The sequence below is a fragment of the Dromaius novaehollandiae genome, chromosome 3, assembly GCF_036370855.1.
Source record: "Dromaius novaehollandiae isolate bDroNov1 chromosome 3, bDroNov1.hap1, whole genome shotgun sequence".
NCBI classification, from domain to species: Eukaryota; Metazoa; Chordata; class Aves; order Casuariiformes; family Dromaiidae; genus Dromaius; species Dromaius novaehollandiae.
The window spans coordinates 74,716,131-74,742,688 of NC_088100.1; the positions used below are offsets into that span (position 1 = coordinate 74,716,131).

At 38.2% G+C, this 26,558-nt stretch overlaps 1 protein-coding gene across 9 annotated transcripts in view; it reads right to left on the minus strand.

Moving 5' to 3' along the window:
• UTRN (utrophin) overlaps positions 1-26,558 on the minus strand; it is a 391,474-nt gene that overhangs the window by 274,779 nt on the left and 90,137 nt on the right. For 8 of the 9 annotated variants that reach the window (XM_026109804.2, XM_064509199.1, XM_026109805.2 and 5 more), the window contains 14 exons: positions 25,705-25,824; positions 24,940-25,041; positions 20,841-20,948; positions 20,154-20,333; positions 19,232-19,401; positions 15,840-15,963; positions 14,017-14,104; positions 11,153-11,388; positions 10,702-10,882; positions 6,335-6,480; positions 5,512-5,724; positions 2,340-2,453; positions 1,305-1,460; positions 72-242 (listed from right to left, as the gene is read on the minus strand). In XM_026109804.2, the coding sequence (XP_025965589.1) occupies positions 72-242; positions 1,305-1,460; positions 2,340-2,453; positions 5,512-5,724; positions 6,335-6,480; positions 10,702-10,882; positions 11,153-11,388; positions 14,017-14,104; positions 15,840-15,963; positions 19,232-19,401; positions 20,154-20,333; positions 20,841-20,948; positions 24,940-25,041; positions 25,705-25,824 (2,109 nt within the window). The remainder of the gene's footprint in view (positions 1-71; positions 243-1,304; positions 1,461-2,339; positions 2,454-5,511; positions 5,725-6,334; positions 6,481-10,701; positions 10,883-11,152; positions 11,389-14,016; positions 14,105-15,839; positions 15,964-19,231; positions 19,402-20,153; positions 20,334-20,840; positions 20,949-24,939; positions 25,042-25,704; positions 25,825-26,558) is intronic. The other variant, XM_064509198.1, reaches the window with a different exon arrangement.

A 26,558-nucleotide genomic window follows, 5' to 3' on the forward strand; every position in this document is an offset into this window, starting at 1 on the left:
GTCACCCCCCAGAAACAGTTAAGTTTTGTTTCTCTTTAATGAGGTCTCCACAATGGCCTTGTACTCCTGACCTTCATTTCCTCGACTGCATTCTCCAGTTCCTCAGGGGACTTGTATTCAAAATCTTTCTCCAGATAGTCTTCTTCAGCTTGGGTCATCCATTCCTGCATCTCTGCCAAATCCTTCTTTAGATTTACAGCTTTTTCCTGACTTTCAGACAAACGGTTTTTCTGACTAACGATCTAGAATATGAGGTGGGAGAAAGAAACAGTAGTTTTGTTACTTGAATATTTGTGTATATATGGAAAACCACAGGTTTGTGTTAAAACATTTTCTATCAAAGCATTTCTCAGGGTTTTTTGCTTAAAGAAAGATATGACTTTTACACACACACACACACACACACACACACACACACACACACACACACACACACAAATTCTAAATCAAGCCCAACAATCAGTGGATCAACCAGTTGGGTGTGGGGGAGGGGGTTGGTTCTCATTGCATGTAAACTGGCCACAAGCCATGAGAACCCAGTCAGGGAAAAAACCCTTCTGATCGCAAGTATCATCATTAGATGCATCTTTATATAGTCCACATAAACATTGTTCAGGCCTCACGTCTTTCCACACTCCAGTCATTCTGGATTTTAAATCAACAGCCAGGATCTCCAACACAGACCCTCTCCAGGCACAGCAACTGAAGAAGTATCTTTCTCTAGATAGTAGAAAACTTCTACTCAAAAGACTCACATACTCCAGGCTGAAGTGGTAGTCTATTTATAGCCATTTATTTTTTCCAGAGCTGCTTTGAAGGAGTCAGAAATTACACAGAGTCAAAAGAATATTACAGACTTCAGGGACAACAGAAAAAAAAAAAAAGGTCAGACTGCTTTTCAGTAAGGAGGTAAGAGCATGCAACAAAGTTAACAAATTAATTTTTAGTTGCAAACAAATAAACGAGAAAGAGCACAGTGAACTCTTAGATATAGAGAAGTGCACATATGCAAACAAAATTACTACTGAATACATATTCATTAACATATTCACACTTCTGAAGGATTTACTAGGCCAAGCGGGATTTCAGCCACTTTGACAATAGAATATGTAAAATATATTGAAATTAGAGTGTGATGCAACTCCTGCAGAAATGAAACTGTGAATTTTCATTTTGACAGAAAAAGTTGTCATAGCTGAAGACTTTTATCATCTAGCTGTTCACTGCTTCACTATCCCAAGTCCCCCTAAGCTGGGCAAATATATTAGTAACAAGCAAACATTTGCAATGAATGGTGAACTCACCTGTTTGCTCAGTTTCTCCCATTGTGACTGGCAGTCTACTAGCCTAGATTTTGCCCAAGTATTTACGCCTGCAATAGGCTGACTTCTTAAAGCAGACTCTACTTCTTTCATCTCTTTCAATGACAGTTCAATCTTCTCCATCTCATTAACAAATTTCTAAGCACACAGAGAAAGCAAATATTAGAAAAGTGTTATGGGGAGCACACTACAGTATCCTCTTCTTCAGTAAGACATTACATACATTTACAGGATAACAATAATTTTGTAATTTTTAATTATTTCAGAGAAACTTTAATAAAGAAACAGAGTGATGCTGTGTTCAATACTACACTATTTAGAACAACCCACTCAGTGGCCTAAATCATCAACACTACTCAACTAAAAGCCACAAAATACAGCTTGCCCTGCACAGTGCAAACATTTTCACTGGCCAAATGTCTACACTGGCACAGTGCAAGTTTGAATATGATGTGCATTAAATACCCTGATGTTTCTGGCATGCCTTAGACTTCTATTCCTCCTCAGAAAACAAACATTTAAGTGTACACTTTAATCACTTGCTGTCAGATGAAATTCTACCCATTTGTAGTGATCATTATGTGCCTCTAGTTCGGAAGAAAGAATGGTCTTAAATGTAAGGTGCACACAATTCCTAAGCCTTAGGAGTTCCATGATCAGAATTATTTTCTTGTTATTTTTACTGCCCTTGGAAGCTTAATAAGGATAGCACTTTTCCCTCAGATTCAACTGCCTTATCATAAAATAGGGAAAAATATGTCTTTTATAGAGGAGTTGAGGCCAATTTGTACATGACTGTCTGTAAATATGGTGAAGGCCTTTGAAAAGTACAAAGTGTTATGGCTACACACACGAAGAACTGATTAAAACACTGCCTGAAGAAAGATAAGACAAATTTTCTGGCAGGCGTCACTGTATCAGCCCTGGACAATATTTAATAATAGTAGTAAAATAATAAAAGAAGAGATGTTAATCATACTATTTATTTCAGAATTTTTTTAGAACAGCAAAACTCACTGTGCACTGGTCAAGTTGTCTTTGAAGTCCTTCACTATCTCCTTGAACAGCCTTTTCTGTCATTAAGAAGTCCTTCACACCATCCATCCACTTCTGAATGACTTTTGAATCAGCCTAAAAAGAACATAGTAATGAAAAGTTGATATAATGCTATGATGAAAAGTGTATGGCTGCTGCATTTCAAAAACTGCTAGCAATGCCAAAAGAATATTTTAGAAGCAGCTAGCATTGCCTAAATTTTGTTTCAGACCACTTTTTAATGTATGTTTGTTCTCAAATTTACAAGAAGTAAATTTGCACCAATGCTATTTTTCTGTTCATGCCACAGAACGGTTTAGTTGGCACTACCCCTCTCCAGGCTATCACACAGACACTGGATTACTCCTGACCCAGTTAAAGCCATGCTTATAAAAAAAGAAAGTGCATGCACACATTACTCAATTGAACACATAATTCTAAACAAGAAGGCACTTAAAAGAAATTAGAGGGAGCAAAAAAAAATGCTGCAAAAAGAACATCAAACCAGAAAAATAAATAGGTCTCGCTCAGTGGAAGACTTAATCAAAGCAACTGGAAAGCAACGGCCACTGGAAGAGTAAGACTAGAAAGAAGTTGCACAAAGGATGTTGAGACAGGCTTACATGCACTCAGCTTTACCCGTTATTTAGCAAGACAGTAACTAGAAGGAGAACGAAGGGAAGAGAATAAGACATTGTGGGAAATTGTACATTTATGTCAAAGGCAGCAGAAAAATTAATGACAGGGAGGTTGCTGGAGAATAATCACCAAGGGCTTGCCTAAGCCTTAGATGTTCAATCCCTACATGAGGCTCCAACACAAGCTGGCTCACTTTGGGCAGTCAGCTCCTGCTGACCACCTGCATCAGCTCCTCCAGAGCTCCAAGTCATCCCCGAGGCTGCTGCAAATTGCTGCAGAACGGGTTTGAAGGAACCAGACTAAAAGCAAGAACTCTTTCAAAAGTATGTGCAAAAGCACACACATTCCTGCACGTGTAAAGAGACAAGCTTTTATTTATCTCAGTGCTTCAGGTAATACAGCCTACCCATAATAAATGAAAAGGTTATATAAATGAAATGAACATCTCTCCTCTGAAAACCTGCAACTCTTCCTATTTATAGGCTGGTTTGTGGTTTCCATTTACAAGTTCACTAGACCAGACCAAACTGCCATACCTATGCTATTTATGCTCTTCTACACACAGAACGTACTCTGCTAACAACTCACCAGTAAAATGGCAGTTTAAGTCCTAAAACTAATAATTAGTGAATAAAGCTTTACCTGCAGGAGGAAGTTTCTCCCTCCAGCCTTTTCTCCAATAAAACTTTTTGTGAGTGCATGGGTGTATACTCTGCTCTTAACTGAAGTTTAGTTAAAATATATTATCCCTACTGTGATTTTCTCAGACTTGTGGTTAAAGAAAGAAAGGCTTGAAGCATTTACTATTTCCCAACCATAATAAGCAACGGTTTGTCAAACTCCCACTGCAACATCATGCAAGTCAAATACCTGGTCACACTGATAAAAATTTCAGTTTAAACCCCATGTCTATACTTAAATAGTCATTAATAGTCCTGCCTGAATAAAAACTTAAAGTTTGAATCCACTATCAAAGGAAAGGAACACAGTTTTCCATTTCAAGGAGGAGCAATGGGGAGAGCAAGATCAAAAGAGATATTTGGAGAAAAGTGGTGGTGGGCATATAAGACACCATGTTTTGAGAAGGGTTCATATAGGAAGCTCATATAAAGCACATGAAACATACTCTTAAATGCAAAAGAATACAGATAATTCCATATACTGAAGTACATTTAATACATGTAAAAACACAGATTTCTACTAGCTAATGCATGTGTCTCTCCATCCCTAAACATAACTTGCTCACTGAAAGAATTCCACATAAAACAGATTAAGTGGAATTTTTTCTCCAGTCATTTGAGAATTCAACATTCTTGTGTCAGCAATTTCTGGCTGTAAAAAGTGGCAAAGGAAAACTGATACTCAGAACTACCACATCTGGCATAATGAGAGAAAGAGGGAGAGATGAGAAGCATCTCTAAAAGCATATTCTTGTTTTCTGAAGTTTAATACATAACTGGAAAATGGAAAACATTTGAAATTTATTCAAAAGTCTACTTAGGCATTATTCTAACAAAAATACACAAAAAAAAAATGACACTATATTTGGGCATTTATACTGCTCTGACCACCTCATACTCTCTAGCTGATACTTAGGAAAAATGGTTAGTGCGTATTCAGAACTTCTGGATCACAGTAATACTGTGCTATCATAATATATTTAACTTCTACTATTTTTTCGTCTCCACAGACGAATATAAATAAATAGTCTAGAGTAGGGACTTATGAAAACACAAAGAAACCTATCTAACCAGTAAATCATGCTGGGTCAACCTCAGCAAAAAAGTTATTTAAGCATCTATCTATAGCCCCTTGGTATCAATGGGTTAAATATCTAAATACCTTTGGGTTTATTTCCTCCCATTTTAAAGCAATAGGATTTCTTGTCATTCAGGATTTGCAGATATATATATTTTTGTCTGCATGCATGTGTGTGCTCATTCATTTTAATTCCTTCACTCAACTTCCTGACACTTCAGTGGCCATGTGTGGGAACTGGAAAGCTCCTCACTGTTCCTAAAACTTTCTTCACTTCCCTTTTCAACATGCTGTACTAATCCTGTATTACTGTTGACACAAACCCAACTTGAAGGAGAATGTTTCTTATAGCAGGTATGAAATTTCAATTCTAGATGTCAAACTAGTAAGGCACTGGGCATGTCTGACACCAACTGCAGTAGAGGGCACTCAGCCCCTAGCAGGACGAAGCCTTTAACAGCACAGCTCACATACCCCTCACTTCTGGGGCAGCCTTTGCCTTTTCCCCTCCCGGTATTGAAAAAAGAGGAATGCTCATTTTAAGTGAAAAACAATTCCATTAGAAGATGAAATATATTCAGCCCTAAGCTACCCTGCTAGCAATACGCTATATACTTCCATGCTCTATCAGACTAGTGGTCTGTTGACATTTCATTTATCAATCAGCCTCACCTGGATGCCTGGTCCTGCAGGAGGACAGAGAAGGAAAGGGCTCTGAAACAGCTGAGTTACATAAAACAAAATCCTTTCATTTTACCTCAAATATCCTGAACTTGGATGTAATTTCTTCCAGTAGTTGAACTTCTTTGGTTATCTTGAGCTTTAACTTGTCCCAGTGTCCCTGAACATGCCTGAATTCTTGCTTGTAGACCTTTGTTATATCAGAAGTGGCCTGTTTCTCCAAAGCCTTTGTTTCTTCGGCAAGTTTATCTATCCTGGGCTTCTGGGCTTCCAGTGTCTCACAAACAGTCTACAGCAGGGGGGAAACAAACAGGTATGCCTGAAAACAGCATCAGCCATACAACAGCTACACATTCACATACAAGTGCAAATACATCACACGTCACAGAGCACAGATACAGTGAACATTTTTATTCCAGTTACTGCTGCTGTTGCAGCAGAGATGTCCGAACAAACTTTTAAGTACCAAAAGCTTCAGCTGCTAAACTGACACAGTAGCAGAGAACGCAGAGTGGACTCTAAAGCCTGGCCAAGCTGATATACTCACTTGGGCACTCAAGCCTCTGCTGTGCTCTGTATTACTTCCACAAGTTAGCAAAGCCATGTCTATACTACTCCGCAGTCATAAAAGAAACTGCGGTGTAGACATAACCAGGACCTCAGCTTTCTCCTCCTCTCCACGGTTTTTTGTATGTTTGTTTTAAACAGGTTGAGAACGTCCTTTCTCCTCAGGATAACAGAGCAAAATTATTACAACACCTAGCTGCAATAAAAGATCTGGACACTTTAGTTCTGAAAGCTACTCTTCTGGCTTGAAGAGAAGGAGGATACAATCTGAATGTATTCACTATAGCATTTCAGATAACCAGCTTTCTAGCTTCGATAGCAACGATAATTACCTTTGCCTGCTGTAAGGCTTTTTCCACCTCACTAGGGTCATTCACCCCACTCATGAGGGACTGCTGCTTGCATTCCAACTCACTCAGCATATCCTTCAGTCTCTTCAACGAGTCCAAATAATCCTGGCTGGGCTGACAGTCTGTCTCTGTTATTGTTAGGAAGTTTAAACAAAAATAAGATGTAAGGAAATAGACACAAGAACCTAATTAGGATAGATGAGAATATAATCAAATCATCAGATCCATTATAAAATTCATTAAAGAGATGCTTGTAAATTGAATCCTATTGAGTCATTCCTAGAGCTAAAACTGTACCAAAATATATTTTTCTGATGACAGTAGTTTTTCCTCTTAAAAAAGAGAAAAGGAGGAAAAGGAGGGAAAAGAAAACCCACATCTAAATACCATTCTTTCCGAAATAAAGAAACTAGTAAGGAGGAAAGGGCCTGGTGGGAGGTTGTTCTCTCTTCCCCCCGCCTTGTTTTTCTTTTTAAACTGCTCCCTCTATTGTTAATTCATCTTTCATATATACAGAAAGACAGTCTTACGAATGACTATTCCCTCTCCACCCAAGTTCCATCTCATTTTTAGAAGTTTCTTACATATTTAAGCACCTCAGCCACTTGGGGGAGGGGAAATCAGTAGGACTTGGGCTTTTACATGCCTAAATCCCTACAATTTTTTTTATTTAATAACTTATTTTTATACATACACACACACACGCACATATATATATAACAGCTATCCTATTGCCAGGATAGAGACGCTCTGGGAACACTGAAAAGACAATTAAAGTTTGGATTGAGTTTATGCTTAGAATCATTTGTTTGCATCTCTGAATTTGATTAAGTCTCGTCTTCTCTGGAATCCCACACAGGATGCAGCACATTCATTCTGGAAATTCAAAATGAAAATTTAAATTTTAAGAAACTATAGCAAGCAGAACTTTGATTATAAAATCATCATTGTGGTATGTACATTCTCTGGCCTTGGATACTTAAGCAGTTTCTTTACTGACACAAGTGAAATTTAAGCTAAGCCTTGTTGTGACTCACCGTGTAGCTTTTCAACAGCTTACTGTCAAAACTGTCATACCATTTATAACTAAGGAATGAGTCAACCTAGAGAACTATAGCTATCTAGCTCCTTTTCTTAAAAAGTCAGTATCAATTTAAAGGAAAAAAGGCTGGTTAAGAGCAAGGTGGAGCATAGTCACTAAAATACTGAAAATCCTGAAGTCACAATTCCCATCAAAAATGCCAGCAGAGATCATACTTAGATTAAGCAGCACTCTTGATATCGAGAATTTTCAGAGGCTCAATGTGCAGCCATTAAAGGAGCTGGAGTTCTGTCACTAAGAAAGCCTGACAAGTTTATAAATGTTAGATTGCTACCACTAGTTGTTTCTCCCCATTATAGGGCTCTGGAAGTTCTTTTACTGACAGCAAGTCAAACCATGCTGTAAACAAATGAAGGGGGGAAAAAAAGAATCCCCAAATCCCATCTTGACATTTCCCTCTGTTCTTCAACAATACCAAGTTCTTCTGGTAAAGTCATGTACTTTTTTGCAAAGACTGTATATGCAGTCTGTAGAGAAACTATCATTCAAAAAAGCTATACAAATACAAATTTAACATACTATCTAAGATAATGTAAGATGTTTTTACCAAGTAGTAAGTGGTTCAAACATATTGCCTCAAGTGATGCATGGCATGAAAAAAATAAAGAATATTTTAATCACATCATCTAATAATCTACTGAAATACACAATACCAATAAATTTAATCAAAATATATGAACTAAGTCAAAACAGACATAAAATAATTATTCCTAACGGCAAGAATGGAAGTATACCCTGTAATTTGAACATGGCAAGCAGATATGTCACTCATACAGTTTCCTGCACTGATGTAATTGAAGCACTCAGGCCTTATGCAATGCATTACATAGACAGCCTAATAATTTAGTAATTGAAGCTATTTTTATTACACAGAAAAGGGGGGAAAATGTGTTATTGCTCCTCCATCTGGGGCCATTAGCAAAATGCTTCCGATAATTCCTCAGAAACATAAAATGAAAACTAAGTAAAATAGGTCTCCTAATAGGTCTGTGCTCTTGACGTTCAGCTGTAAAATATTAACAGAGCCACCTATTTTGTGCACTGCATTTAAAATCCATCAGAAGCCAGCATGCCTGGTTTGGATGCTCATAATGAAATTTTAATGTAACAAAAAGCCAAGCAAAATGTGCCTGAAAAGCAAGCCAAATGCCAAATAACTTCAAAGATTAAATTTCCAAAAGGAATTATGTATGACTAATGAGCTCAACAAAGCTGTGAAAGAAAATAAATTTCACATGCACATTCCAATTTTACAAGGTTCTCTTCCTCTGCCATTTTTTATTTCTAGTATTATTTTTTCTGTAGTGCCCAAGGTGCACAAAAGCTCTTCAACCTGTATAATCCACCTTAAATACATTTTGCTAATTCATTAAATGTAGTTTCAGGAATGTTGTGTCCTTGCATAATCTTTGTATAACACCAGGGGACAATATATTTTGCAAGGTGCACAGAGGAGGTCATGTGATACCAATTTCTTTCAGGTGAATAAAAATATTTTGTCAGCCTGATCTAAAGCCTAATGGAATCAGTGGCAAAACTCTACAGGAATTCAATGAATTTTCAATCAGGTGCTATCTGAATAACTTTTTAATAGCAGCATATAGGGAAATCATTCTTTAACCCTATCACACCTGTACTCCTTTCTATCAAATAGCCACACAGAGCATTTTTCAAAGGATTTCAAAATTCCATTTTCAGTAATAACAAAGTTCATGCTAAATACAACATTTAAACTCAATTAAACTGTAGTTCAGCTTAGAGAGGTTTTTCATTACTTTACTCATTTTCTCATCTCATACCTAGGATGTTTGGTAATTAGTTAGCTGAACTGCAAAGAGAGGGGAGATATTCAAGATTGAATCCCTAAGGCTGGCATCAATGCCTACGGAAGCTGACTGGAGCATTTCTGTCAACTTCAGCAAACATTGGATCACTCCCTGAGGAACAAAATGAAAAAGATACAGTTTTGATCTCATTTTATACAAAAACACATGCAATTCCTCCATCTCTTCAAATGCTGAAGATATTTTACACAATTAATATACTTATTATTCCTCATACAAAAACATGGATATGCATGTAGAAATACAAGCTCTGAAAACCAAAACAAGACGGTATTGATATACAGATTGTATAGATAAAAACACACAAGGAGCTAGCTTTTTCTCTCCAGGGCCTGAGATCAAATTTGTCAGTCTGGCCAACATCATATTTTCTTAACTTGCACATCGATTGCACTTGATAAGGATATCACAAATGCAATAAACACAAAAACATGATCGTGCTTGCCAGAAAAAGGGAAAGGCAAGACAGAAGAGATAGAGATGCACAGGGTAACTGTAAGATTTAAAAAAAAAAAAAACTTAATAGCATCACTTTTGGGGGTTTTTTGAGACTACTGTAATTTATGTATTAGTTCACAGTTTAGGGGAATTTGAGAATTATTATTTTACCAACCAGTTATTTACAATAAAGTTATATGTTTCCTAAACAATTCATCCCTCACTTTTAACTTGCAATGCACCTAACAGAAATCATAAATGGACTTTTGTCTCCCAGCATAGCTCACAGCTCTAATTCTGACTTTACTGTCTTCATGCAACAGACACTTCCCACTAGTCAACAAAAAACAGTGCCAGAAAGAACCACTCAGATTTGCCACTTTTGTTTCAACTATTATAAATTTTATTCCAGAAGAGTCCCAGCTGGAAACCGGGATGAAAAGTCCTCAACAAAAATATGAATATAGTGTTCGACAACACCGCCTCACTGAACCTAAGTATACTTGGGGGGGGGGAAAAAATCAACCTTGCACTACCTTTTTAGATGCATTTTAGCATTCCGTCTTTGCAACTTCATTCTCTGCCACATTTGGAAATCTCTGATAGTAAGCCTTTGACAATATATCATAATCAAGTGACGCAAACTAATGATCCAAATACACTTTCAAAAAGGCCACCATATATTGTGGCTAAAAGGGAAAAAATAGAATATAAAGTAAAAAAAAAAAAAAAAAAGCTCAGGGAAGTTAGTGTCTTATATAAGCAGCTATAAACTCTAGATAACACTTTCACTCTGACTGAGCAACTTCCCATGTGTCATTAAATACCAGTACTAAGCACATCTGGTGTGCAGAGGCTCTGAGAACATGACACTGCTCATTGAAATATCAAAAAAATTATTTCTAGAGGGAAGAAAAAAAATCAGAATGCAATCATCAAGGTAACTTATGTAAAAGAATATTTACCTTTCTTCAGCTGCTGGTGACGTTCCTCCAGTTTCTGACTAGTCAGCTTGAAGCGATCAAGAAAAACATTTAAGCTCCCCTGAATAAAATTTGGAGGCACAGGCTGAGAGGTGAGCACCTTGCAGGTGGCTTTCAGGTGTTCCAGCCGAGGGCTCAAGCTTACAAGATGAGTTAACTCCTGCTGTGAAAAATTAAAAACAAAACCAAATCACACACTTACTGAAATCTTTCTATTAACAAGGTAAGGTAACACAGCCAAGCTGTTCTGCATTATTATAGCAACAATTTAAAAGTACTTCTGAGACACAAGTATCGAAATCCTCCAGTCAAATTTGGTGCCCCAGACACCTCACACATTCTAAGTTTCCTTACTGATCAGGCTAAGCTCCTCTGGGGTATTCTGTGCTACCAGTAGCTTCATATGAAAATTAACAAGTTTTGCTAGACTTACCTGACAGAAGTCTTTTAGGACTGTTGAAGGCTGGGGTGCTGAAGAAGTGTCATTTTTAAGCCAGACTTCCTTTTCAATTACAGCCTTTTCAAGTTCACCCATTTCCTTAAAGTAAGCATTTATGTCTTCCTGGTATTTTATCTTTCTGGCCACTTCCTCCAGATGTTGAATCACTTCTTTCCACCCTGACAATACTTTCTCCATTGTGCTTCTTACATCCTCTGTAGAAAGTCCCTCTAAAAAGATTATATAAATTGTTACCTTAACCACAGTATATTTTGATTAACAAGAATTTAACCATTCGGCTCTCCAGGTACAAGCACACATTTGTGTTAACATGCAAAATGCTTTGCTTCCAAGTCAGCCATCCATAAAACTGCACTTATTACTAGCGGTAATTTTTATTTCCACATTAATAGTGGAAGGCAGAGCAAGTGAAACATCCCATTTTCATTCTATCCCTTTGAAAACTCTGCAGTTTATAATGATGTGCTGACTTTCTTCATCATCATGATTCTCTTCACCACCTGGCTCTCTTCACCACCTGGCTCTCTTCACCATTGTGATTTGTGTTTAAATTTTGATATGAAACTATACATCAAATAAGCTTTATTCTAGTAGCAGGCTTCCAATGAATTGTTTTCTTTGCTGAGTCTATAATCATTTAAAGAAAAGAGGGTGCGCGTGCGAGAGAGGCAGGCAGGCAGAGAGGCAGAGAGGCAGGCAGAGAGGCAGAGAGGCAGGCAGAGAGGCAGAGAGGCAGGCAGAAGCAGCAAGCTGGAAAGCATCAATAAGTTTATCAAAAAAGTGGATGAAAGTCCTGCAGGGCCAGCGTGGAAGAGAGAGGAAAAAATGCCTAACAATACCACACTGTATGCAGACATGATTAATAACTAGGTAATATGAATAGCTACAAAAGCAACGTGACAAAACACAAGGTTATTTCCAGCTCACAGAGACTACATGAAGAACTTTCTATACCATCTTTTTGACTAATCAATGCAATACTTGAGGACATAGCAGCGTAAGTGAACAGACTTCCTACCCACATGCATTCCTTGTTCTTTTATTTCCTCAAGCGGCAAAAGTAACTGATTATTTTGCTTATGTGAAGAAATTTTAGTGCAATGTGCATTCAACAGTACATTCTTGCTGTTTCAAGTTTCTGATGACGATGCTGTTTCAAGCTACCACTTCTTTTGAATGTATCATCTCCGTCCTTCAGATTGGGGCATAGGGAGGATTCATATGGAGTCTGTCTTCCTGTACCTCTTTAACATAAGTGGAGGCTGGTATTTTTCGTAGTTGGCCAGCTTCTGCAAGGGCACTTAAAGGCTCTGTTCCACTGATACTCCCCTATGCTATGTACACAGTCCATACATTTGGCACACGTACAGAACAGAAGCACAACAGCGCTGCAACCAAGCAGCCACGTAACAAGAGCAAGCACACAATGATAGGTCAATTGCCATAACTGCACAGCTTGTACATGCCCCATGATACGAATGAACATATACACATATATGCATGTGCTGTGCATTATTCCACACACGCATAGCTAGGTCTGGTTTTTGATAGACTGTTACCCTGAGTTGGAGAAGACATACTAGTAGATGCTAACAAAGCTGCAGGCTGTGGATCAGCTTCCTATGCCTTATTTTCTATGGAACCCCAGACAAAACATCAGGAAGTGATTTCTGTTTTGTTTTTTTTCTTTTCTTTTTTCTGAAAAAAGCCAAATTTTGAACTATACATTTCTCGTTATGGTCAGATACTGCTTATATAGCCGCAACATATCACAGCTGGAGGAGAGAGAATTTTTTTTTTTTTTTTTTTTTTTTTAACCCAAACTCCAGGTCAAATCAGTGTCTTTCAGCCATCAGCTTTAGGGCAATGGCACCCACTGGGAACAGACACCCAAGCCAGTAGGAAAGTAAAAGGCTTCAGCTATAGCAGACAAGGAGGAGAGGACTGAAGATACTCAGCAGATCAGGGTATCCTGGCACAGGTGCTGGCCAAAAGAAAATCTGACAGTTGGGAAATCCAACAGAAATCAACATTTTCTGAAAAAGGCATGGTGGTCAGTACACTGGACAGAAAGACATCACCTTTTCATCTGGCTGAACGCTATCAGTCGCGGTGAGTACACCAGAAGCCAAATGCATAGCAGACCTAAAAGACTGTCTACAGATTATCTGCGCAGCTCTTCAGAGAATGTTGCATTTCACTGACAGACTTTTGTCATATTTTGGAACCAAATTTTGGCAAAGCATAAAGATTCAACTTTCACTGATGTTAATTATAAGTTTCCAGGGATAGGTGTTTTAATTAACAGTCAATCATTCCCTCAAGCATGTAGGCTTCTCTTGCCTTTGTACCCGGAGTTGTGACTGTATCATCAAAACTTACTGACAGTTTTTACAAAAATAGAGAAAACTAAAGGAAAAAAAAGAAAAAGAGATACACACATTGTCCAACTTATGTCTGGCTTCAAAATTTCCAGATCTTTAAGGCAGTTACATTTGAAAGTCTTATCCTTAAATTCTCTGCATGATTTAAAATAAAATCAACTCCTTCCCTCAAAAGCACACAACTACCATTTCATACAATTATTTCTCTTTCAATAAAAATAACCCTTAGGTTGCAAATGAACAATGAAACACACACACTAAAAGAATATTAATATTGTTTTTCCATAAGCCTTACCAGTAAATGAAGTGTTTTCTTTCCTCTAACTGAAAGAAAATGGAGCTAAAGGGAAGGAATATATCAAAATGCTCCATTGGAAATAGCATATTTCATTATTTTTCCCCAGCATTTCATGTAATTAAATCATAAAACAGAAAAACCTTCAAGGCTCTTACCCTTTCTCATTTGATCCAAAAGAATCTGTCCACTTCGTTTCAGTTCATCTAACTTTGGGCTTTTTTCAATCCTTTCTTTTTCTATTATCTACAAATTGAAACCCCAAAAGAACAGTTTTAGACAGTGCCATTTTTCTTGACTTTTCTTTCCAGTAAGATGCATTATCCCGCTACTACCCAAAATACATTGCAAGTTTCTTGGATAAAGCACTTTCTAAAATGTGTGTTAGCTCTCTGCTTGCAAGGAGCTAGCTCTCACAAAAACCAAGCAAGCAAGAGATTAGTACAGTGACACCAGGAATTGAAAAAAAAGTTGCAGATCCTGCTAAATAAAGTCAGATATTGGGACTCCTATTCAAACATGTGATTTGTGACCAAAAATTGTAATTATATGATATAAACCACTTGAGAAAGGACCTTTACTTTCCAGTATCTTCACTTGCATTCCCTAAGATTTCCAGCAGAAACAAAAAACAGCCTGTTACGTAGAGGGCCAGCTAGCAAAACCTATAGCCTACTAGTACTCCATTTTGCTCAGATCTAGTGCTTCACTATTCTTCATGACAAAAGACTGGTGAGGAAAATCTTATGTCCCTACCAAGATTTTCAGAGGAACAAATGTATTAGTGAATATTCCTGTGTGAGTCAAGACAAAGAACATAAGCCTATAGGAAAGAAAAGTTCCTTGGCCATATGGCCACAATTTCAGATGCCCTCTCAGAGAGCAACAAAGTGCATCTCCAAATTAAAAACCCTTTGAAACTAATGTTCAAGGTCAGTACTCTGGTCTAGACTTCTTACAGTAAATGCAAAAGAAGCATAGGTTTACTTGCAAACTGGGAAGGACACACACTGTCCTACCCACCTAGGGCCCAACAATTTAAAAACAGTGCTGTTCATGGGAGCATGGTATTCAAGACTTGTCTTGGAGCCTGTTTTATAAAGAGCTACAAACATTCATACAGCTCTATAAATAAATTATTGGATTGTTTTGATTTTTATATCCAATAGCGCTATCATTCCAAACATTCCTACTGGCACTATTTTGCACTAGAGCACTGAGAAGTCTCTTTATAGATATTTTTAAACATTGTCATTGATTTCAGAAACAGATTCAGAACCTGCTAATGTTCCCATAACACTTTAGCATAACATAACAGCCTTTACTAACAAAGCAAGCTCAAGGACCGAAACAGGTAAGAATGCATTCCTGAAACAGAAGGAATTCAAGACAGAAGTGGTTATTTCATAGCTCCCACAGGATCCTGTAAAATTATGTGTTCTGCTTGCCAGTCACTAATACTGTGCATGGTTGTAACTCTCAAGGTTTTCTCTAAAGTTAATAGTAAGCAACAAGGTATCTAAACATCATAGCAAGAAACCACCTTGGACGCTAGGTAGTGTAGGGTTTGCAAAGTGTTACTGCACGATTCAGGGGTTTTCTGAGCAGCCCACTGGCCCATCTCTATCAAAATTATATAAAGGTAGTTTCAGTCAGATCCATCTCCAACTGTGAAACATGAAGCCAAACGATGCTGCTTTCTGGAAAACATAATACTCGTCAAAACACGCATTCATCAGAACCCCAAAGGTATATTAGCAATATATGTTTTTAAAGTTTTCTGGGCATTGTGCAGCCCAGCACCAACAAAAGGCTGTGACCAGCTGGTCTGATGCTACCATGCTGTCCAGTTCTGAAACTATTTAACAAAAGGGAGTTAATCCCCACAAAGCATTTGGATCAGTCCACACCTCCAGCTGACAGCCAGCTTAAAGTGACAAAATATACTATTCATTGGAACATCCTCTATCTCCCCATTTACCTTCAACTTTTCTTTCATGTTTGAAGTCTCTCTCATCTTCTTGTACTCTTTGATGTCTGTGGCCTGAATGGCAGCTTTTGATTTTGAAATCCAGTTCAACAGATCAGCACTTTCAGTATCAAACCTAGTTTAAAAGGTCAGACATGGGTTTTTTTTGTCATCTTCCCCTATTGAGTCACTCTATCTTAAAAATCAAAAGTCTTAAAGTCCAGCACATTCCTCAATCCAAAAAAAGTAAGGCTGCGCACGTAACATTCATGTTTCTCATATTACTACTCACAGGCTTTAAGACATGGACAGACTTTCAAGAAGTTGCCATAGTAAAAAAAATTATGAGTGGCATTAGCCTCTCTGAACAAACTGAGAGGGCCTGGTACAATTTTTTTCTTTCTTTTTTTTTTTTTTAAATCTTCATGCAAGTGATTATTGTTTCTTTTAACATATGACAAAAGACATCTCTCAATGCCGAGTATTTTTAAAGTAGTAAACTAAACCTCAGGAACAGGAAAAATAAGGATTTATTTTAATTTACAAAATCTAAAAAACAATTTAAAATAAAGCCTTCTATGATGGGATGACTGGCTGGGTAGATGAGGGGAGAACAGTGGATGTTGTCTACCTTGACTTCAGTAAGGCTTTCGACACTGTCTCCCACAACACCCTCACAGGCAAGCTCAGCAAGTGTGTGTTAGATGAGTGGACAGTGAGGTGGATTGAGAACTGGCTGAATGGCAGAGTTCAGAGGATTGTGATCAGTGGTGCAAAGTCTAATTGGAGGCCTATAGCTAGCAGTGTCCCTCAGGGGTCAGTACTGGGTCCAGTCTTGTTCCACTTACTCATCAGTGACCTGAATGCAGGGACAGAGTGCACCCTCAGCAAATTTGCTGATGATACAAAACTGGGAGGAGTGGCTGACACACCAGAGGGCTGTGCTGCCATTCAGAGAGACCTGGACAGGCTGGAGAGCAGGGCAGAGAGGAACCTCATGAAGTTCAACAAAGGGAAGTGCAGGATCCTGCACCTCGGGAGGAATAACCCCACGCAAGAGTACAGGCTAAGGGCTGACCTGCTGGAAAGCAGGTCTGCAGAGAAGGACCTGGAAGTCCTGGTGGACAAGTTAACCATGAGTCAGCAATGTGCTCTTGTGGCCAAGGTGGCCAATGGTATCCTGGGGTGAATTGGGAAAAGTGCTGCCAGCAGGTCAAGGGAGGTGATCCTCCCCCCTTTACTCAGCCCTGGTGAGGCCATATCTGGAGCACTGTGTCCAATTCTGGGCTCCCCAGTACAAGGGACACGGAGCTACCGGAGCAAGTCCAGCAAAGGGCTACTAAGATGCTGAAAGGACTGGAGCATCTCTCATATGAGGAAAGGCTGAGAGAGCTGAGACTGTTCAGCATAGGAAAGAAAAGACTCGAGGGGGGATCTTATCCATGTGTATAAGTATCTGAAGGGAGGGTGTAAAGGCGGTGGGGCCAGACTCTTTTCAGTGGTGCCCAGCAATAGGGCACCAATGGGCTATGGGCAGAAACTGAAACACAGGAAATTCCATCTGAACATGAGGAAAAACTTTTTTACTGTGAGGAACAGGTTGCCCAGAGACGCTGTGAAGCCTCCGTGCTTGGAGATACTCCCTAGTCGTCTGGATGCAGTGCTGGACAGCCTGCTCTAGGTGACCCTGCTTGAGCAGGGGGGGATTGGACTAGATGCTCTCCAGAGGTCCCTTCCAACTTCAACCATTCTGTGATTCTGTAAATATGTGCAACACTACTGAGTCTGAAGAAAGAGCTACCAGCTTAAGTACTCACAGTAACAACAGCAGACAAACTTTTCTGAATGCTTAGCTGACTGAGGATTAATTTACAGCTTAAGGTTTTTTACTGTAGTTGGATTTATCTATTCTAACATAACTTTCTCATGCTTAAAACTTCTTTTAAACCAAAACCCTCCACCACCACCCCAAAAAAAGAAAAAACAAAATTAATCAATACTCTACACAGCTTTGGAGAGAAGGACAAGGCAGATATATTACATGAACTAGAAAGTCAGGCCATATTAGAATTAGACTGCTTAACATAGTCTAAACCCTAACACAGAGTAACAGCCTGCCAACAGATACAGAAGTTACTGTTAGTCACATGGAAAGATGTAAGGGGAAGAGCTGCAAGATTCTAGTTATTGTTCATTTGCTGGTTTCAACACGAGTTATAGAGAAGAGGCAAAAACAGCAGATCAACCTATTTTATCCAATTCTGTATTCCAATGCAGTCTTAGCACTAGAAAAAGATAATGATCAAAATCACTTTTGCTTTCAAAGTCTGTAACAGTTCCTACAACTCATGAGTGATAAGGGGAGGACAGGTGGGCTGCTGCCTGTGTTGTTATATTCGGAGCCCCAGGGCTCAGAGGTTCTTAACAGGGTTCTGCTTCTCTAAACTGCTCACGAGACACTTTGGTCAAGTTCGTTCTCCCTTCAAACCTTCACTCCTTCTCTGAGAGAGAGAGAGACAGACAGACAGACAGAGACAGAGAGAGAGAGAGAAGAACAACTCTTCTTCACTATGCAAACACACATCACTTGACTGCATGAAGAACATGGTGTTGCTGTGCTCTCTCCAATCTCCCTGAACAATGTACAAATGGTTTGAACTACTGACATGTCAAAGAAATGTTGATTTTCTCAGACAAACACAGAAAGCAAAGTGATGAGTATATAGCATTTACCTTCTTCATTTATCTTGAAAACAATTCCTTTAGCTTTAGGTATGATACTTAAAAAAAGGTACAGCCACACATTTCCATGTGTGTGCGTGCATGTGTGTGTACATACATATACATACGTATATGTATGTATGTATTTATATATGGGGAAAAAAAACAGCCACACCAGAGATACCTATGAAAGAAAACATCACTGTAATGCTGTTTTTATTATGAAATACCAGGGACATGCGACAGGATTCTGAGCTTTTTTGTGCAGTTTCTCCCATATATTTTATGGGGAACAGAAGGGAATAATAAATAAATCAAAATACTTGGCACTTTCGCATCACTTTTTATCCAAAGATGCGGAGATGCCTTTCTAAAGCAAAGTAAATATAATTAATTCTATCCTTCAACAAAGGAATTGAGGTACAAAGAGCTGAAGAACTGCTTTTTTTGAGACACAAAACATCTAGTTTCCTTTGAAATTAATGGTAGATGCAGGTTTTCTGTTGCTCTGAAAACAAGGCTGTATGTAACATTCCCTTCCCCCTCCCCAAATCCTACCTCACAATCACAACTTAAGTATGCCTCACTTGCATAAAAGAAGGTTCAAACCAAAAAACTAAGAGAAATAAGTCCATGTAGTAACCGGTGAGCAAGAGGAAAAAACAGCAGTGGCACATACTCACTTTTTCTTTGCTTTGCTGTCCTCTGGGACTTGTCTTTTCTTTGGGGGTGGCGGTGGGGGCAATTCCTGTCTGGATTGTTTAACCAGTGCCTGTTCCTTCAGTAACACTGTTTCTGCAGCAGTCTTCTGTGATACTTGCGACATCCCTATACTTCCAACTGCTTGAGTTACCTATACAAAATGATTTACCAAAAAGGGGTTAATTACCATTTCTAATGCACACTATCTGTGAATTGCTTTTGCTTAGTTAACTTTACTCATCAGTCATAAAAGCCCACTCATTCAGTTATACAAGTGAATGCACCCAGTTTTAGGGGGAATAAAAGGATGAAGACAGGATTTGGCACTCCCCAGTGCTTCAGGTCAAATGCAAGAAAAGAATTAGAGCTGGATGGCTGAAACATTTAACATTTAACAATATAGTTGGCTATCATCATCGTATGTCAAACAAAAAGTTACTCTATTTTCAACAGATGAGAAAACAGTCACAGAGCATAGATGCTTTGTATGACTCTCGTATATTTATCCATTCTGGGTTTTTTTGGTGGTGGGTTCCTCTCTCGCCCCATCTTTTCTTTGTTTGTTAAGTATGAGATTTAATCCAACGCACTTAAAACATTTAGTGTTCACATTGACTGATCACACACGGTAAAAGCCTGCTTTGGTCATCAGAAAAGTAAAGCTTAATCTTTGGAAGAAAGGAGTAATAGAACTAGCTAGGTTAATAACTTGGGATTTTGAAGACCAAAAAGCCCATAGAGCCTTCTCAGCAAATAAAGTCAGCTTCATGTGAACAAACTCACCTATCTCTAGTCTGATGCCAAAAACTTGCCTCGGCAATTTTGCTGATAGTATCAATGAAGTTTGCAGAAATACAGACAGACATCTAAACAACTAAAAAGTAATAGAATATTGTTAGGTACCTGGTTGGAATAATCCTCTAAATTCTGAACCAAACTGTCCCACCTCTGAGTTAGTTCTTCTTGATCATGATCAATTTTCTTGGATGCTTTGTTATTCCCAAGGATTTGGGCCACATCCTGACCTATCTCATTCAGCTGGTCTAACGTTTGCCGCTTCATGCCCATGTCTTCTTTCAAAATCTGAAATTAAAAGAAAACATTAAAAAAATATTCTGCCACTTTTTAGCTTTTATTTCCATGAAAAAACATACTACCTGAGCTAGACACATCATAGGTTTCAAAACAGTTTTCTTGTACAACGAAGCATTACAAGAAACACTCAAAAAGAGCACATGCCTAAATCAGCTACTAGAGCAATCAGCAGTAACTCTTGAGTAACAGTTTCAAATGATTAGTCTAGGTAGAAGCTCTGAAAAATGCAGCTGACTGACGGTCTTCAGGAAACTCCAGGCCCTGTCAAACGCGCAGGGCAGCTATCCAAAGTATGGCACACCAACCTAGAATGGCCAAGTAACAAGTGTCATGCAAAGTTTAAAAATTCAAGTCAAAGAATCTAGCAAGGAGAGAATTTGGGCCTGGCTTCCAAAGATACAGTGTATTCACAGCTCCTACTGGAGCCAAATTGACAACCTGCTGTTCATGCATTCTCCCAAATTTGACAGGATGGACCAGGATAGCAATACTCACTGCCAGTTTTCGAACATTCACGCTCAGGTCTGTTTGATCTTTGAAGTTGCTTGTTTGGACTTTATTTAAAGCCTCTTCTTTCTCTGTTAACCAAGCTTTCAACAAGCACTGCAGATCATAAGGGAAACAGCACAAGAACGTAACAAGTTTCTCAAACAGCTAATGATAAATTTCTTTAAGATCTTTGCATTTAATCAAAGCATGGTTCTGCAATCCTTACATGCAAGTATTTCAGCTGGCATCAACAAGAACACTACGTAGATGGAGACAAAAAAATCAGATTAGAGGAGAGCTAAGTAATACTTTTTGGCACAAAAATTTCAGCAAAACCATTTCTCAAAATTTCAGAGACCTCCACCAAACCCCATACTCCCCAAAGTTATTAACATAGACCAAATATCCACCAAAAGCTGACCTAGGTCTTATAAATGCAGCAAAACGGTCTATATGCCTTCTTTCATTCTCCTCCCTTCTTCCTCTGTGATTCAGAACCAGCCGTTACAAACTGTTTTTTTTGCAGAAGCTGCATCAATGCTAATTCTGAGCTCTTGTAGCCCAGACAGTCAGTCACAGACTCAGATGTTTATTAATTACCACTGTTAAAGTTATTTAGCAATTGGAAGTAGGTGTAACAAATACTGTCTCATTAACTACTGAAAGCAGGGATGGTCTTTGGATAGTAGCAGCTTTGGACAGTACCAGTTCAGGGCTCCTTTCTCTCAGGAAATCTGTCCTGAGTCTTACTTCTTACTTCAGTGAGACAGCACTCCTATGGCAACTCCAGCAATAACTGGCATGAAGTGTCTGGAAGAATTTAGTGTGTTTTACATTATGTTTCATCAAAGAAAGTTAAAACAAATTGCTGCTGCATGGCCATCTAACCCTCCATAGACTACAACTAACTAACTAATCCACCCAACTAACTTCCCCCAGTCAAGTTCAGTTGTGTGGTCGCTGGCACAGTGCTTCTCCTCCTTGTTTAAAAATATAAAGAAAAATAAATGATATGGGAAACCAGACCTTTATGTTCATTGAAAAACCATACTTTTTAAAGAGTCACCAGCTCTTCAGTCTACCTGTATATTTTTGGCATTGTCCCAGAGCTGGCTACAGCAACTTCTGGGCCTAAGGCTAGCATAGTTTTCCAATAAGCAAGATGTACAGACAGCAAAATGTGATGGTAGTGGAAATGCCATAAGGCTGGATGAACAGAATTACAGCACCACATACTCACTGGAAAAACGAAGTTGGCATCCCAGCCAGCATATTTTCTGCTTAAGAGAGGAGCTTAAGAACCCTTCAACATATACAATTAATTTCTGCCAACTCAGCTGTCAAAGAGAACTCTCCATAAGAAACTGAAACATAATTATTACAGTACTAAGAAATATCTGGCACTGACTGAGGAATTTGTTTCTCGAGCGGTAGGAATTACGTTGACTTGGCAATGTGGTTTCCAAAAATTTTCTAGGCAGCCACAAGAAGGCTGATGCATCACTATTGCTCAACCCTCCATTTGGTTGAGTGAACTTAAAAAGTGATAATACCTAAATGTTTTAGGTACTTTTCCATCATTAAAATATTTGCATTAAAGTTTTTAATTAGTTTCATATTATAATTTTTTTTAGTTCATTTGATAATTCTCAAAGGCAAAATCTGTAATTCAAACCTGATAGTAATAAATGCATTGTTCAGAGCTGAACAACAAATGCAAACATAGGCTTACATGAACCACCTAAAATAAACTTCTACTTCCTCATCACTTGATATCCGACATTCTACATTAAAAACACAGTGAAGCTTTTTCAGTTTTTCAGAGCAACACAATTAGGGACCACTTAAAACTCATCTGAAAGCAAAATAACTCCAACAGAAGACAACACTTGCAACAGTTTTATAATAAACTCCCAGTCAATGAATGGCTAAGGATGTTCTCTTCCTAGAAAACCATAAGGATGTAAGAGGTCAGAAACACAATCATACAGGGTCCTCGAACCTGAAAGCATTATGTACCTTGACATACAGCAAGGCTTTTTCAGACCTCTTATTTCTCAGCTCAGAATCTTACTTTGGTCCAGGGTTGCTAGAAAGTGTTAGCACGCAACTTTCTGCATGTACAGACATATTTGCCAAGGCAGTATTTTAAAGTACAAAAGACAGACAGATAGATGGCATTGGGTAAAACGGAATCTGAATCTTGGGTCCATACTAATAGCAAGGACACACTAGATGCAAATTTGACTTATCAGTATTCTGCAAATACTTTTTGGAGGAGGAAAAAAAACAAAGACAAAAAAATACAAAAGAAAAAAGCAAAAGTGCAGACAAAACATCCCTGTCAAAGAAACTAGGCTGTGACTGACAGTAACAACTACAACAGGTGCTGTTCTACTTCTCTCATCTCAAGCATCTAAACAATCTGTGGGTACTACAGAGTTTAAACAATGGTTTACAGTAAAAAAAAAAATCATTTAAGAAAACAAAACAATTTAAGTAAAACCTTCAAGAGATAGCCATTAAACATTTTAAGCTGAGTCACAAAACAAGGTCTAGCCCAAGGCACATAAACCTAACAGAGATGAATCATGCTTTTGTATGCCGATGTGTGCTTGAGAAGTGTATTCAAGGTCAACTTAAAAACATATAATACCATACCAAGACATATACAACTCACTATGTCATCTTCTTTGCAATTCAACTGCTTGCCAAAACTCAGCAAAATGAGACATGAACCGCCTGCTTCACTATACAGACCAAATGTTTTATGTTACTGATTTTTAAAACGGTATCAATTGATTAGTTTATTGCAAAATTGTGTACATGTGTTCACATTGGAAGAATTTATGGTTCACTCATGTAAAAATTCTGTAATTACCAAGCCGTCAATTACTTCATTGTCATTTTGGTATTACAGATATTTCTACTTCTTTACCATTTCACAAATCTTCACTGATCTTAAAGTTGCCTTATAGAAATTGGAGTCCAAATAGAAACTGGATACAGTGGTTCAAAGACCGGAAAAATTTATGATGAGAGATTCGAGAGAATCTCATTCCATAAATGAGATCCATAAAGCAAGATGAGCATACCTACATTCTTATACAATTACTTCTCCATTATATTTTCCAGAACGGGACACAGGGTTCATTATGAATTAATTTATTAGACGAAGAGTCAGGGAAAATTAAATAAATTATTTTTAAAATAACAACCTGTGGAATTCAGTGACATAAGATAAATAAAAAACCCAGGACTTTCAAAGAACTATGTCTATAAAAAATATTAAATAGCTCCTTTGGAAATTATTTTGTAAGGAGTTATAAACATTCTTGCATAAACTTAGGAAAATTCTTTTCTTAGGCTGTACAACTACTCTACTCTGCAAGAAATGAGGGGAACCCAAACTTTTATACCAATCTAGTATTTCAAGGCTGTCTTCTTATTGAGAGCTGTTAATCCCTACCAAGAGTCACTATATATGCAAATCTGCATATCTACCAAAACACACAAAAACCAAAACAACACACAAAAACCAAAACAACACACAAAAACCAAAACAACACACAAAAACCAAAACAACACACAAAAACCAAAACAACACACAAAAACCAAAACACACCCCAAAGAAACCAACCCCCCACTAATTATATAGCACACGTCTCACAGAGACATGCACAAACATCTTTATAGGTGACCAAACAGTTCAGTTTCTGCCTGTATGAAGGACATACTCAGACTTTTACCCAGACTTCAGCTGTTCTTCTGCATTAGATAAGACAGTCCATCTACTCAGCTACCTGCCCTTTCTCTGCTCTAGGCTCACCTGAGATCCTAACAGCCTCCATTTCACAAGGCACAGATTTTCATTCTGTCCTTCATTTCTCCGGGCAAGATCTGAAACCACAGAGAAACCTGACTCATTAGACTTCAGTCAGATCTCAGCTGAGATAGGAGTCACCTTTTGTGGCTGCATCCCACAGCATGTTACTGGAGGCCTAGCAACTACCTGGCTTCACAGTTTCCGTAGAACTAAAAGTGCAGAGAAGAATTTCAACTTCCAAATCAGTCAGTCATTCTGGGTAACTGAAGAGCTACTAACCTGTTCTTCCAGCAGTTCCTGCCATAAAAGCTGAATTTCTTGCAGTTTGAGTCGTCGTTCCTCAGTCCAACGGCAAACCGCTGTCCACCGCTCACCAAGCCTCTAGATAAAGCAAGAAATACTTGTGAGCCTCACAAGGAAATTCAAAATCAGCTATTCAAAAACACAATTTCTATCTCACCGTAACCTCTTTCTACACTGCAATTTCCTTCTCATTGCCAGTAATTGCCATTGTTGTGTTGAACAAAGCTTAAGGTTAAAACTTTCACTGAAGGCAGTGAAGTTTTTGACTGATTTCAAAAGCAGCAAACAAACTAGCATGAGTTCTGTTTCAATAAATCGTATTTTTCACAGACGCTATGCTTTATTTCAGGTTACAGGGTATTCTGATAAATTCTGATCATTTCTTTAAATACTCTCCCATCACATTTAACAACTCATTCAAAATTACCTATACAAATGAAAGCAAAAATGTACTATGTATCTTCCATTTTAATGAAACTGCTGAAAGGAGGCACTGCAAAGTGCCAAAGACACTAAGGATACAGGCAGACTGACACATCAGAGACTGGGCTTGAAACTCACTGAGGCACTTTCGCAGGTTTTATCACTAGGAAGTTGAATAAATCCTTATCTTAATATTACTTTAAAAATGCTTTCTAAGACAGATTGTTTTTATATACATTAAACTGTTGTTTAACAACTACATGCAAACATTTTGAGTACCTGCTATTACAGTTCAAGGAAAGCTCTCTAATATCTTACCTGCAACTGTTCCTCCAGGACAGCTGTTGCACTTTCCCCACTGCTTTCATCAACAATGACAACCATGTGAGTCAGGGAGTTTACCTTCGCTTGTTCCGTCTCTAGGTCACTCTGCAGGCTCTAGAAAATGACATCAATGGTTACAAACTTCGAATACTTCACAAATCTGCTATTTTGGCCACAGTAACTGAAACACTTGCTGTGGCAAAGCACTTAAGATTCAACAGTTAAGCAAATATTTTACCCCTGAGGAATCACTGCACAATTCAAATAAATGTAAGCAAAAGACCGCTAGAAATGTATCTAAACCCATTCTGTTAAAATGTTAGAAAACAGGAAGGAATGCTTTAAGATGGTGGTAGTATGCTTCACTAGGAGAATCTCACAACAACTGTATTGACTTTCTATATGTCCACTGCTCTAGTTAAGACAGCTTAAGCGTCTCTATAAAAAGATATTATTGTCTGTAAGCAAGTATCACAGGACATGCCAGAAAGGGGAAAAAATAATCACTACGAACATTTGTCTTTTAATAGTTGACATTAAAATCGTCTCATAACCTAAGTATAGATGGTGGTATATCAGTCACAACATTCAAAGACAATAGTTGCAAAAAGGTATACAGCAACTGCAAAAAGCATACAGCTCCTACCATTTTGCAATAATTTATATATTCAAATATTCACACAACTTCTAGAAGAGCAGATTCCATGGTTAAAGTTACCTCTGAAACATCTTTGAGACATAAATATACCTTTATACTACTATAAATAATCACTTTTCACCCTAGAATATCCTAAATCACTCCATGAGCGCCACACCTCAAGCTCTCCAGACTTTGAAGACTGACGAAA